The sequence below is a fragment of the Coptis chinensis genome, chromosome 3, assembly GCF_015680905.1.
Source record: "Coptis chinensis isolate HL-2020 chromosome 3, ASM1568090v1, whole genome shotgun sequence".
Lineage (NCBI taxonomy): Eukaryota > Viridiplantae > Streptophyta > Magnoliopsida > Ranunculales > Ranunculaceae > Coptis > Coptis chinensis.
Window position 1 is genome coordinate 7999148 of NC_141458.1, and position 15286 is coordinate 8014433.

The 15286-nt window shown below is 37.5% G+C and overlaps 2 protein-coding genes across 2 annotated transcripts; one reads left to right on the plus strand and one right to left on the minus strand.

Annotated features, from left to right (window-relative positions):
- Positions 1–1624: 1624 nt before the first annotated feature.
- LOC147507687 (putative sugar phosphate/phosphate translocator At5g25400) lies at positions 1625–3201 on the minus strand. Its single transcript, XM_086600392.1, has one exon. The coding sequence runs from the start codon at positions 2644–2646 to the stop codon at positions 1945–1947; it is 702 nt and encodes a 233-aa protein (XP_086456518.1). The 5' UTR covers positions 2647–3201; the 3' UTR covers positions 1625–1944.
- A 2906-nt stretch (positions 3202–6107) lies between these two features.
- LOC147507688 (beta-glucuronosyltransferase GlcAT14B-like) lies at positions 6108–15229 on the plus strand. The gene is made up of 4 exons (XM_086600393.1): positions 6108–6906; positions 7380–7455; positions 7574–7689; positions 14340–15229. The coding sequence occupies exons 1-4, from the start codon at positions 6309–6311 to the stop codon at positions 14837–14839; spliced, it is 1290 nt and encodes a 429-aa protein (XP_086456519.1). The 5' UTR covers positions 6108–6308; the 3' UTR covers positions 14840–15229.
- The last annotated feature ends 57 nt before the right edge of the window (positions 15230–15286 follow it).

Sequence of the window (15286 nt, forward strand, 5' to 3'; positions counted from 1 at the left end):
CATGAATTCTAAGAACTGAAGCCATAAATGCCTACAGGGGGTCTAAAAGGCAACAAAGGAGCAATAGAGACAGTGATAAGGATTGCTAGTCTACCTGGAGAAGACGTCAGAACAAGGCTAGCTTCAAGGAGTTGCAAATGTACCACACTAGAGTTCTAACCAGTCTCCAATAATGCTCTTCAACCAGCAAGGATAGGACGGATATGCCCAAGGGCCGGGTCTCACTATGCTCTAGTAGGTTTGGGTTCTTAGTTGTGATGTTGAATTTTTACAGGGCCATCACTCATCTTTGAAAGGTGTTTTCCATTACCAAAATATTTCTTTTCTTGCTATACAACTCTTAACACCAAATTGTACTTCCAAAAAGAAAGGAGAGGGGGCTGTCTTGAGGGCTTGAGCTTCAGCTCTCCTGTTTTTAGGTGGGATTCTCTATTCCTGTAAAGGTGGTGCTTGAAAGGGTTTTCCGATTCGTCTCCATGCTATTTCATGTCTGTTTTTAGGCGATATTTCTTCAGTTCTCTGTTTCTCTTGCGCTACTAGGCCTCACCCTCAAACTAGTAAGACCCAGTTATTTACTTATTTTTCAGCAACTATTCAATACTATGAGCTTCATCAGTACCTTGTCAATCAACAATAAGGTCTTTTACTTCCCCTGCAGTCGGATTTATAGGAGACACGAGGGACAAATCTTTACACCAGACGCAGCTGTCAAGATTTTCCAAAGACGTGCGTGCTTCCGAGTCCTTATAAACAACTAAGAGGATCTCTAGGTGGAGGTATCACCTGTATATTTGCCTCCACCATTCGAAATTTCACCAAAAAACCATTTCTAAGTGGAGGCAAATGTGGAGGTATCACTTGTCTAGCCGCATCCGTGGATGCAAATTTGCGGTTTTGGATGCGGATGCGGCACAATAGTGACAATATCGCGCGCCATTGCCAATGTTGCGAGGGGTTTTTTTTTTTTACTTTTTTAATTTGGCACGACAGTGGGAATATTGCGTGGGTTTTATTTTTTTTAACTTTTTTCAAGTTGGGGTTACAGTGGTAATGTTACGCGACAGTATCAATTTCGCGCATGGTAGACCCTACTCCAAATTTGCGACTGATATTTGCCTCCACCTAAAGTTGCCTCCACCTAAAGTTGGTCAAATTTTGTAGATACTTGGCTCAAATTCTGGCCTCAAACATGTAAGTGATACCTCCACCACCTACCACCTAGAGATGCTCTAAGACTATATTATTTTTAGGAAATTCTCGGAAGTCCACAACATACGTTTTTTTCCAAGAGCATTGGAATGAACTTCAATACCAAATTGGTTCTGTATGTCTTGAACACCATATACACTGTTGTGCAGAAGCTAAAGTAGTGGTACATTTTCGTGAAAACTCGCTTTTTTTTTTGTCTTGAAGTTTAATCTAAGACCTATATAATCATTCCTAATACATACACTCAAATTCCATTCCTACGATTACTGAAACTTTCATGGCAATATACTTTATCCGAAGCACGTCAAAGACGAGTGTGTTATACAACAAATAAGTTAAGAACAGATTAAGTAGACTCCATCCATCAGAATAAGATGCAATGGAGTCACAAAATCTCACAATAGAAGATGAAGACTAATGGAACAACAAAAATGGCATAAATATTAAGCATCTAAGGTTTCCAACCAAAGGTCAATTACACATGAATAGTTGCGATAAAAAGGAAAATCTAGAGACCAACAGGATTCTTTCTACTAGTCATATACAAAGATCAGAAATAGGTAACAGACAGACTCCAATGCTCTTGGATTGTAGAAAAGAAAGTTCAAAACCAACAGAAAAATTGATTATCTAGAAACTTGCCTCGGCTGAAGGAGCAGAAATAGCCCATATCCTTTGCTCGCCTGCTAAATTAACTTTCAAATACTTTCTATTCTCCCTTGATCAACTATCGGTTTAAGCCTGTGAATCAGACTTCTCTCCCCTTTCCTCCCCTTGTCTCTCCTCTAACAGCCTCCCAGTTTCCTCATCTGTTTGCTGAGGCTTCTTCTGTGCTTCCTTGGCCTTAAGTGCCTTCAACTTAGCTGCATTGTAATAACAAACACCCAAAAACGCCACGCCATACCCAGCCAAATTGAGAGTAGTCACAGTATCCTTAATAACAGACCACGAAAACGCAATCAATAACCAATCCTTCACAACACCAGCTACATTCATCGTAAGTGCCGAAGTCTTCCCAACAAGTAAAAACACCGCCAGATTCAATGCGAACGCACAAAAAGAATTCATACCAAATATAACCCAATCGAAATGAAAACTCGAAGTCTCCTTCAAAACAGGCATTTCAACTAGCACCCAAGGAACAAACAAGAAAACCAAACAACACGGCGCGACATAATAAAGACTTGTAATAGGATTAAGTGTAATACCCTTTGATGTCAATAAGATCTGAATCATAACCAATCTAGTAGCCTCAAATGCAACAGCACTAAGCTGTAAAATCACACCCCAAGTATCAAATCTAGCTTCCCCATATGCGGCAATGGCAACCCCAAACGAAATGGACAACATATTAGCCATAATATCAGACTTAAAACTCTCTTTCTTAAACATAACCCCAATAGAATAAACAGCAACAGGCATTAAAGCTTTAAGCATTTGAATAAAAGAAACAGAAAGATAAATGTAAGCAGAATTAGAGAACCAGAGACTTAAAGAATACAGTGCACCAATAGGTAAAAACAGACGAGAGATACATCTCTCTTGACATTGTAACTGGTTCAACAAAGTTAAAAACTTTGATGAGAAGAAAAGCTAAGAATGAACAAAAGGCCATGTGAATCATTGTTAGAGAAATAGGGTATGGCCAATTATACATTTTCTTGTCTAAGATATATTTGTTGTAAACAATGACAGTGAAACTTAAAAAGATCCATATTGCTACATAGGTGTAAGATAAAACAATTTTTTTCAATACATTTTCTGAAACAGAAGAAGAAATAGAAGCAGATGAACCTTTACCCATTGTTTGTACAAAAGAAGAGATGTGTAGATCTAGAAAGGTGTTTGTTTGTTTGTTTGTTATATTGGTTTGTCAGAGAAGGAAGGAAGGAAGACTGTGTTGTTAGAAGATGAGAAATGGGTGGAAAGTGACGAGGTAAAAATGGCATGTGACACTCCTTCTAAATACGTTTTTTATATCAGTTACATTTACGTTCCTTTTTGCCGTTCTAACTTTGATTTTGGTCTTTATTACTTTGTTGTGATTCTGGGCCTATCGCCCAAACTATAGTCCAGTAAGGCCCGCAAGTGGTGGTTGTTGATTTGTAAGCCCAAAGAAAAGCAATCTGCTTTATCAAATCTGAGAACAAAAAGGATAATAGGTTTGATTGAATGATTGAATGATTGAAAAAAGATAAAATTATGTTATTGCTTCATAAACCTAAAAATAACAAATAAAGAACGAACTAAAAGGTCGAATGATCTAAACTAGTTTGGTTTCGGGTCCAGACCAATCCCCTGACAGAAACGAAAATAATGCTGGCGGAATTAAATAACCGGGCCCAAGCGGAATTAAATAACCAGGCACAAAAAAGCACGAGTAGAAGTCGCAGGTCCTACATCAGTCACAGGTCCAACAGATACACACTGGAGGCTTAGGTTACATTTAGCCATTTAACCAAACAATATGTGGAGTGTGGACAATGAGGACAAAGTTAGGTGATAAAACATACAGTCGGTCAGGTCGTGTATGGAGAAAAACCAAATTTCACTTGAACAGTTGAAATTTGATTGGAGTAACTTTCTTGGTATGTTTTTGGACTTAAGCAGTTGAACTTAGATCAAACTATTAAGTTAAGAGGAACACCTCACACAGTCACACTGACATTTGCTCTAAAATTTAGTATTTGCTCATGTTAGGCCCTTGGCAATATCACTAGCGTTAGGGCATCACCAATGCAGGCCCTCATAATAGAGGGCCACATCAGCGTTTTGAAGATATGTATAGAGGAGAGAAGAGACATAGAGGACCCTTATATTTTGTGTCCTACAATGCTAACCTTTAAAATTAATTTTAAATCTTGTATTAACTTTCAATTCTTGTGAAATTGGCATGGTGGAAGTGTAGATAGCCAAAGACATATGAGCAATTTTGACCAACTTTGCTGGTACCACTCAACTGAAATTATTATGACCCATTTTGGTGTTATCTCGCGAAACGGACCGGGACCTCTATAAATGTGATAGAAATAGAGATAGTTTTAAAGGATGGTAATTATAGGGGTCAATATAGAGGCTGCATTGGAAGCCCATTTATGTATTGTTCTCTTAAATTTGAAGATACAGGGCCATATCAAGGTCCCATTGGTGATGCCCTTAGGAACTTAAGATGCAAGAGAATGCCACTAATTCCAGTGATTTTGTATGCCACAAAGAAAATTTCTGATCCAGGAAACTGGGGATATGAGGATCTCTCTTTAAATTGCCCTAAAAATTCTCCTTTTCCAGTTTCTACACAAGTGTGCACTTCTACTCTATCATTTGTGATGGAAAAACGATATTAATCGATTTATGTTAAGATAATTTATATATAAATACTCTAAACTCCAATCGAAATCTAAATTTTCACTACAACCAATAATTTTTATTCTAAGTAATAGAATTATATCACAAAACAAACAATAACAATATAAAGTAAAAACATAACACAACGAGACAAAATTTCGTGGTTCGCCAATAATATTTCGCCCACAAGAGCCAACTATTTTGTAAGTATGGGAATAAATATTATAATCACTCATCTCAAGTATTTCCAACACTTGCTAGATTCTCTTCACTTATCTCTCTTTACAAGTTTTTTCTCTTTGCAAGGGTTTTCACTTAAAATTGGTTTCTCTAAAAAACTTAAGTTGCTTAAAAACCTAACTTTGGTTTTATAGTATTCTGAAATTTTGACGAACTGTGAAATTTCAGTTCCATTCGACATGCCAATGTCGAGATATCATGTCCAAACAACATGATGAGGTCATAACAAGATCTCAGACGACACGACGAGATCGTTGCTAACCTTTTTTGGTTTTATGTGAGCAGATCGTTCGGAGGCTCGAATTCTAGGAGTATTTGCTTCAACCGATGTGTGCAGATTGTGGGAAAGCAAGAATTCCAGAAGTATTCCCTTCAAACGATGTCATAAGGTCGTTCAAACTACATGTGCGATGCCACTAGGTCGTTCCAGATATGGTAAGGGACCCTAACAATCTCCCCTTCATGAACCATCACGGAGGTACTCTACATATTCCCAAATCAACAAGAGGAAGAGTGTGCTACCAATCCGGCGATAACACAACAAGCATCAAAGTTGTCCTTCGACAAAACTTTGGTCATCATATTATATCTGTTATTGTCGGTATGAATTTTCTCAATGCATAATTACTTATCTTCGAAAACTTATCTACTCTAATGATAACACACATGTATATACTTGGATCTAGAATGAAAACTCGGATTCTTGCTCAAATATATAGATAGCGCTCTGACTATCACAAAAAACTACAAATTGTTTCTGCTTTAGTCCTAGTTCATTGAAAAACTTTCATCCATAACAACTTTTTGCAACACTCAGTAGCTACAATATACTCGATTTCTATAATGAAGAGGGCAACACACTTTACAATTTCGATTGCCAAGAAACTGCTCTCCCTATAAATATAAACAGATAACTAAAAGTGGACTTTATTGAGTCAACATCACTTACCATGTTTATATAGCTTTTAAGTAAGGTCTTACTCTCACTAAACACACAAACACACTTTAGAAATATCTTTAAGATATCTTAATGTCTACTTAACATATTTCCAATATTTTTTGTCCAGATTTAACATAAATCAGGTTACAACACAAAATAATATTCAATTTTGTACACACCATTACGTACATTAAGCTGCCAACTCCATAATCAATTTTTTGCATTTTTTTTTTCTTCCTGTGCTCACAGAAAACGACATCCACTCAATCTGCACTACTTTCTTTCTATAGCCAATTAAACAAAGTTACTGACAAATGGAAATATCTATAGCCGTACTGAGCACTAAAGTTAGCTTTAAAATTTTCACACACTCTCCACCACTCAACTCATCACTTCAACATCATTATTACTCTCACTGTGAATCAACTCCCCTAGTGCCCTTTACCAGACTAGAACACGGCTTTGACATCCCACGCACCTTTTTTCCTCAACTACACAGTACACCATTTACTGATTTACATTCCCTTAACTAAAAAAACTCAACAATGCCCTTTCACTAAAATCATTAGACAGTATGAAGAGTTACAGTTCTACACTTCTCTCTAAACTCACTTTACTTCTTCAAATGGAGTTTAACAAACTACCTAAGAACAAAAAATGGTTTCTCCCTTTGGTTTTCTCTCTCATTTTATCTATTTTTCTTATCATTTTCACTATTTACTCTTCAAATGGTATTTTAAACTTCCCTCAAACAACTAAAATTCCTCCAAAGAAACCAGAGTTTGTTGAAACTCAGTTGCATATTTCATCTATATCTAAAAACCCAATTCCTAGAATTGCTTATCTTGTTTCTGGTTCAAGTGGTGATGGAGAAAGTTTGAAGAGAACACTTAAGGCCCTGTACCATCCACTTAATCAGTATGTTGTGCATTTAGACCTCGAAGCTTCTCTAGCTGAAAGAATTGATTTGATGAAGTTTGTAAGGGAGGAACCAGTTTTTGCGAGATTTGGAAATGTTCGAGTTATTGTTCGGGCGAATTTGATTACTTATAGAGGACCTACTATGGTTACTAATACACTTCATGCCGCGTCGATTTTGTTGAAGGAAGGTGGAGAATGGGATTGGTTTATTAATCTTAGTGCTTCAGATTATCCCTTGGTGACACAAGATGGTATGATAATGCTAAGATGTTAGTTATTTTAATGTTTCTTTGTTGGGAGGCTTTAGTTTAGAGTGTTAAGTATTGGTGTCTGTGTTTATATGTTAAATTTTTAATGAAATATGGTGCTATATTTAAGAAACGGGGTTGTTGCTATTATGATATTGGCTTCTTTTGGACAATATATTTGGACTATGTTATGTGTTTTTCTATAGGATGATTTGGTCTTGTTCGGTTCACTCCACTCTTTTTCAATATCTGAATGTTTGATTAGCGTTCTATTGTTTAAAATCCAACTTGCTTATTTTATTCTGTTCAACTTTATGTTATTGGATCCAAATTTGTAAATGGTTCTGTTTCAGTTCATGTGAACTGAGTGCTTGAATGTATTTATCCGGTTTTAAATATTTAATGATTGCTTTGAATTGTGTGCCCTTAATACCAAGTCTGATGTATGTTTTTCCCTTTGATTTCTGATTATACAGATCTGCTTCACACCTTATCAACTATTCCAAGACATCTCAACTTCATTGAGCACACAAGTGACATTGGATGGAAAGAGTATGTACTTCTCCATAAGTTTCTTTATCTTAAAAGGGCCTGGAAGAAAAATTGCAAATAAATCAATCTTTTCTGGTTCTAGAGTTCTGCTTAATTAAGAGTTTTGCTTGATGTATAGGTATCACAGAGCAAAACCAATAATCATAGATCCCGGCCTCTATAGCTTGAGAAAATCGGATGTCTATTGGGTTTCACAGAAAAGAAGTTTACCGTCAAAATTTAGGTTGTTTACAGGTGAGGGTTTCCTTCATTTGGTTCTACTTATCTCAGTCCTGTGTATGATTTCGAATTGCTTTCCTGGAAATCCACAACTAAATCTGTTAGGAATATACAACTTAATTGTACTTACTCTTTACCAATTACCAAACTATACAAACCTTTTGTCTTGTAAGTGTCTTGTACTTCTTAATTAAATCCGAGCCTAGTGTAGATACACTATGTCCTTAAGACAGATTTTTCCCCTCACGGTGCTTGAAGGTTGATGGGAAACTATCTCCCAAGATAGAACGGATTTCCTTCTATAGAAAGCTAGCACTTCAATTCTATAGACTCATTGAACACAACATAGTATTTGACTAAGAACGAGGGAGAAGAGAAAGATCGTAACTCTCGTGATCCGGGTGTATCTTTCTCTCCAAATTCATCCACTATTTATAGGTGAGTGGTGCCTTTTTAAAACAACACGGTGACTCTTGGGAAAAAGTAAGCAAACTCTTTGAAAAGTCACATGTTTTGAAAAGGACACACCATTTCGGCATATAGCACCGTTTGAACCGGTGCCTATTGAAAAGGTTGCACTTTTTCGGCATGATACAATGTTTCAAACCGGTGCACATTTCGAAAAGGTCGCGACCTTTTTCGCATAATGCAATCGTTTCAAACAAATGCATCATTTTGAAAAAGGTTTTTCACATTACGCATTGTTTTCAAGAAAACCCATTTCATCTTAAGTGGGGTAACTGGGAGACAAACTACTCATTCATATTTAAATGGATTTGAGCAAATCATTTTTCTAACAATCCCCCACATGAATGAAAATTTGGCTTCTTCTATCATAAACATCGGATTTGTTCTTTTTACAAATGAAAAGATACCGTGATCGTCAAGTAGCATGGGAGGCCTTGAACTTGCCTTAGTGAAAGACGATCGGATTTAATGGACGATCGGTAGACTTCAATTAATGTCCTTGAACTGTCCGCCGTTTGTATAAACCTAGACAATCATCTTCACGCAAAGCATCGCCTCTCGAATAATCTGTTTGGTTCTCACGCGTTTTGTGTTCATTTTGGCCTTGAACACTTCTTGGTTTCGGATAGTGCTTTTGAGACATTTGTCTTTAAAATTCTCATAGAAGCGCCCCACTTCGCGACTAACATAGGTGATTTCTATAAAGAGTATCCCGCAATACTCCAATTTGGATAACATAACTTTCCAAGATATAGTAAATCATTAAAAGCTTGACTTATCCCGGTTCCATGGCAGATATGCACCGCCTTATATAGGAATGGGTTAGAGTATAATATTACTCTCCGCTAACCGAGTCACTAACATAATTCGGTTGGCCCATTGAACCTAGATCTTGGGATCTCCAAATAACTAGGTTGGTTTTTCCATTATGATGACTCTTGGTTGATTATCTCAAAAGCTTTAAGCCCATTCCCTTGATAATCTTTCTACTTGCTCTCTTGTTAAACCTTTTGTAAGCGGATCCGCAATGTTATCTTTGACCTTACATAGTCGATCGAGATAACTCCATTTGAGAACAATTGTCTAATCCAGTATTATGTCTACGACGATATGTCGAGACTTCCGATTATACATGCTACTCAGGTTGCTCTACCAATAGCTAGATTGGCCGTCACATTGTATATACACACCGGGCAATGTGTTTAGCCCGCTTTGGAATATCCTCTAAGAAATTTGAAGCCACTGCGCTTCTTCAAAATTTCTTGTCCAATGCTATGAATTCTCGATTCCATAGTGGACCTCGCTATGCACGTTTGTTTTGAGGATTTCCAAGAAACAAATGACCTCCAAGTGTAAAGACATATCCACTTGTGGACTTTGAGTCTTTAGTGTCGATATCCAATTAGCATCGCATTACCGCCTCGAACGGTTTGGATATCTTGTATAGTGCAAACCAAAATTTCGAAAGTATACTTTAAGTATCCCAAAACTCTCAATATGGCAACCCAATGATCTCTCGCCGGGATTACTCGTGATATCGACCGAAGTTTGCTCACGAGTATGCTATGTCGCCTTGTACGCTTCATGACATACATTAAACTACCAAGTATACGAGAGTATTCTAGTTGAGATATGCTATCTCCAAATTATTTTTGGCTAAATGAAAAATTTACGCCAATGGTGACCTTTTGTGTGATGTTATATTTCTTGAACTTGTCAAGAATCGCCTCAATGTAATGAGATTGTGATAGAACAAGTCCATCCTCCATCCTGAGATCTTAATTCCTAGGATAACATCGGCGACACCTAAATCTTTCATGTCAAACTTACTAGACAACATTTGTTTGGTAGATTTTATGACATCCATATTACTACCCAAAATTAGCATATCGTCTACATAGAGACAAACAATGACACATCCCTTTTCGGGAAGTGCTTTTTGATGCAGACACACTTGTCACACTCGCTTATTTTGAAACCGATTTGACAACATTGCATTGTCAAATTTCTCATGCCATTGTTTAGGTGCTTGCTTTTAATCCATATAAAGATTTTAACAAGCTTGCAAACTTTCCTTTCTTGTCCAGAGCAATAAACCCTTCGGGTTGTTCCATGTATATTTCTTCATCTAACTCACCATTCAAGAATGCCGCCTTTACATCCATTTGATGTATCTCAAATCCATGTATTGATGCTATTGCTATTAGCATTCTTATGGAAGTTATTCTTGTAACCGAGAGTAAGTGTCAAAATAATCCAATCCTTCCTTTTATTAAAAGCCTTTGACCACAAGTCTAGCTTTTTATACTTGTCGATTGATCCATCGGGCCTTTAAATTTCTTTGTGAATATCCACTTATATCCCAAAGTCTTGGAACCCGGTGGTAAATCTACCAATTCCCATGTATGATTTTGCATTATGGATTCAATCTCGCTATTTATTGCTTTTTTTCCAATAAGTAGCTTCGGAGATGACATTGCCTCCTTGAACGTTTGAGGATTATTTTCCAACAAGTATGTTAGAAAATCAGTCCAAAAGACGTTGGACGCCCTCGACCTTTTGCTACGCCTAGGTTCCTCCTCAATTTCGCTTTGTGTAGGATGGTTACTAGTTGTAGCATCTAAAGTTCTCTTTGTGAACTTGACTCTATACACATGTTATCATTTGAAACATCTTTTCAAAGAATGAAGCATTCCTTGACTCTATAATTCAGATTAACATGTATATCTTGAATCTCGATTTATGAACCGTAAAACGATATGCACTACTATTGTTTGCATATCCAATGAATACACAATCAATAGTCTTGGGTCCTATCTTCACCTTCTTAGGTTTAGGGACTTCCACTTTAGCAAGACACCCCCACACTTTTAAGAATTGTAGGAAGTCCGATGACCTTTCCACAATTGTATGGTGTTTTTAAGCGCCTTCTTGTTAGGAATCTTGTTGAGAATGTAATGGCAGAAAGCAAAGCTTCCCCAACAAATTTCGGGGCAAACCTTAACTTAACAACATAGCGTTCATCATCTCTTTTTAGAGTTCGGTTTTTTATTGCTCGCAATACCGTTTGATTGAGGTGAATAAGGAGCCGTAGTTTGATGAATGATTCCATGTTCGTAACGTAAACCTTCAAAAGGTGATTCATATTCACCTCCTCTATCACCCTTATAGCCTTAATCTTTTTGCTTAGTTGATTTTCAACTTCATTTTTATAATGCTTGAACACTTCAATTGCCTCATCTTTACTTCTCAACAAGTAAACATAACTATATCTAGTGCTATCGTCAATAAAAGTAATGAAATACTTTTTTACCACCTCTAGTTTGTACATACTTAAGATCACATATATCTGTATGTATTAAGTCTAGAGGTTCAGTACTTCTTTCAATGGAATGAAAGGATGATCTGGTCAACTTGGATTCTACACAAGTTTCACATTTATGGTGTGGGTCTATTTTTATCTTTGGTATATATTCCAAATTAATTAATCTACGCAAGGTATCATAATTAACATGTCCTAATCTACCATGCCATACATGTGAAGCACTCAATCAAGTAAATAAAAGATTCAACTTTATTGGCTCTTTGCAAGAATAGTAAAACAAGATATCCTAAAGAGTCCATCCCGAAGATAGCCCTTTCCCACCTAATACATCATTCTTAGTTAGTACAAATTTATCGTAAAACAAAGACTAACTTAAAGCCATTCTTGCTCAAGAAATGCGACCGTAAACCAAATTCTTGCGAATGTCGCACATAGAGCACCTCATTTAGAAGTTAGTTCCTTCCCGTAAGTCAACCTCATCACCACCTTTCCTTTGCCTTCAACCTGGACGTAGAAGAGTTCCCCATAAAGAGTTGTTCTTCCTTTTCCACAAAGATGATAAGTGGTGAACATCGACTTGTTGAGCATATGTGGCGAGTAGCACCAAGATCCACCCACCATTCCCTTTCATTTCCAATCATGAGACATTCAAAACCACGCCAGATAGGTTCATGTCATTAACATTATCGTAAAGCGTGTCCATTGTCACATTTGTCGCGATCTTTTGCTTTTGTACTTCTTTTCGGCTTGCGACATTTACTTGCCTTATGTCCAACCTTTCCACGGTTTGTAGCACTTGCCCTTGAACTTAGTAGCGTATCTACTCTTCGCGGCTTGAGCTTTGTCTTGGCTTCCTCTTTCCCCTTAGCACTAGATCCTTCCACAATATTGGCCTTTGCCACCATGGGATCCTTGCCCCCTTCTCTCGGATAGGCGGTTATCTTCTTCTATCCTTAGGACGGACAATCAAACTCTTCAAGATTCATATCTTTGCGTTTATGCTTAAGATAGTTCTTAAAATCCTTCCAAGATGGTGGTAATTTCTCAATCATAGCAGCCACTTGAAAGATTCTCCTAGTGGTCATTCCTTCAAAGAATGACATCATGGAAGATTACTTGAAGTTCTTGGACTTGGCTTATGACGGTCTTACTATCCGTCATTTTGAAATCAAGAAATCGCCAACTATGAATTTCTTCATGCCAAAGATCTTCACTCTTGTATTTCTTGTCCAACGAATCCCAAAGTTCCTTAGCAGTCTTGAACACACTATACACATTGTATAATGAGTCACCCAACCCGCTAAGAACATAATTTCTACACAAGAAATCAAAGATGAAACCAAGCATCCTTGGCCAAAACCTTCTTGCCTTGGGTTTCATCGAGCTTACATCGGGGAGCCTTATCCCACGAAACCTTGCCAAGTTAAGGGTGGTCGATAGAAGAGCATCTTTTGTTGCCGGTTTGAAATCGGCCCATTGAACTTTGGGGCTTCTCCCCATGAGGAACATAATGGGGAACGAAGAATGTTAGGACTAACTGGTGGTGTTGCCATATTCTGAAATACAACTACACTTTGTTATTCCTTTAAACCAAAAAAGAAAAGAAAACAGAAACAAATTCTCGCTCGTAAAGAAGAAGAAGAAAAGAAATCTGCCTTAAGTTGTTAGGAATATACAACTTAATTGTACTTACTCTTTACCAATTACCAAACTATACAAACCTTTTGTCTTGTAAGTGTCTTGTACTTCTTAATTAAATCCGAGCCTAGTGTAGATACACTATGTCCTTAAGACAGATTTTCCCCCTCACGGTGCTTGAAGGTTGATGGGAAACTATCTCCCAAGATAGACGGATTTCCTTCTATGAAAGCTAGCACTTCAATTCTATAGACTCAAATAACACAACATAGTATTTGACTAAGAACGAGGGAGAAGAGATAGATCAACTACGTGGTGATCTCGGTGTATCTTTCTCTCCAAATTCATCCACTATTTATAGGTGAGTGGTGCCTTTTCAAACAACATGTTGACTCTTGGGAAAAGTAAGCAACTCTTTGAAAAGTCACATGTTTGAAAGGACACACCATTTTCGCATATACATTGTTTCAACCGGTGCCTATTTCGAAAAGTTGCACCTTTTCGCATGATATAATCGTTTCAAACCAAAGGCACATTTGAAAGGTCGCGACATTTTCGCATAATGCATCGCTTCAAACAAATGCATCATTTTGAAAAGGTTTTTCTCACATTACGTACTGTTTCAAGAAAAAACCCATTTCATCTTAAGTGGGGTAACTTGGGAGACAAACTACTCATTCATATTTAAATGGATTTGAGCAAATCATTTTTCTAACAAAATCTTCTATAGGTCTATTGATATAAAAACTGCTACGTTTAGTTAGCAAGGTTGTAGCTCGATTTGCTAAACATGAAGGTCCGATTCACCTGGCAAATGACTCTTAATTGAATTTAGTGATTCCTATTTCCTATGCTATTTCTAACCGGGTTTTCTAAGGAAAGCTTCCTTACCTGGCATGTGGCATTCTTGTTTGGGACTTATGAATTGAAGTGCCAAGCTTGAATCCATAGGTATTTCCATCTATGTAAAAGGCGTATCAAGTCTGTAGGATGTTTAGGGCGTGGATGCTATTGGGAGAGGGTTATTATTGTTTGGCCGGATTATTATGACTATCAGTGCTGAATGGTATCGAAGTGAACTGAACTCATAAAACAATTCTTCTCATTTTTAGTTTGTACATAACAGAACCAACCAAAAGTTCTTCTCATCATCATCTCTGTAGAAACTAGAAAGTACTGATCAGCTATCTGACCCATCATAAATTGTCTAATGAGTTGAAAATGTTGGAATCAGGTTCAGCTTGGATGATGCTTTCTCGTCCCTTTGTAGAGTTCTGTATATGGGGCTGGGACAACCTTCCAAGGATAGTACTGATGTACTACGCCAACTTCCTATCCTCACCTGAGGGATACTTCCATACTGTCATTTGCAATGCTAATGAATTTCGCAACACAACTGTAAGCCATGACCTCCACTTCATATCTTGGGACAACCCTCCCAAGCAGCATCCCCACTTCCTTACAGTCAATGACTACCAAAGGATGATTGAGAGCAATGCACCCTTTGCAAGGAAATTTGGATCTAATGAAACTGTACTTGACAAGATCGACTCAGAGCTTTTGGATCGTGCTCCTAATGGCTTTGTACCTGGTGGATGGTTTACTAATGGAGATACAAAGATGAGTGCCCCGAACTCAACTGAGCTCAAGCCTGGGCCTGGTGCAGAAAGGATACAGCGTCTTATCATGGATTTGTTGTCAGCAAAGGACATTGATGCAAAGCCGTGTGCTTGAAAGGCTGGAACGTACAACCATCAATAGATATTTAATTTATTTAATGTATAATGTAACAATTGATGCTGCAGAGGCGTTTCTATTCAATATATTGGAAGGCTGGTGAATATTGCTACTCTTAACATGGTATGGAGGCGGGCAAATGGCTTGACAAGTAGTGACGAAAGGTACCTTCATCGAAGTGAACGAAATTATCTCCTGCTGTACAGTTGGAACTTGGAACTAGCTAATTAGTTTACTTATTGCTCCCAAGAAGTTTCTGTGTGCCTTTTTTAATGCACACTGGCCTATATGCCCTGTACTCTTCACTTCTTCAGTACAATATGAAGAAACAAGTATTGTTTCTAGAAACTCTGGTCAACTGATGAAGGGAGATCTTGCACTTATTTATTCGCTCGTGTGTTTTTGCTTCATGTTGTTGCATCAGTACATGCTGGGATATGGATC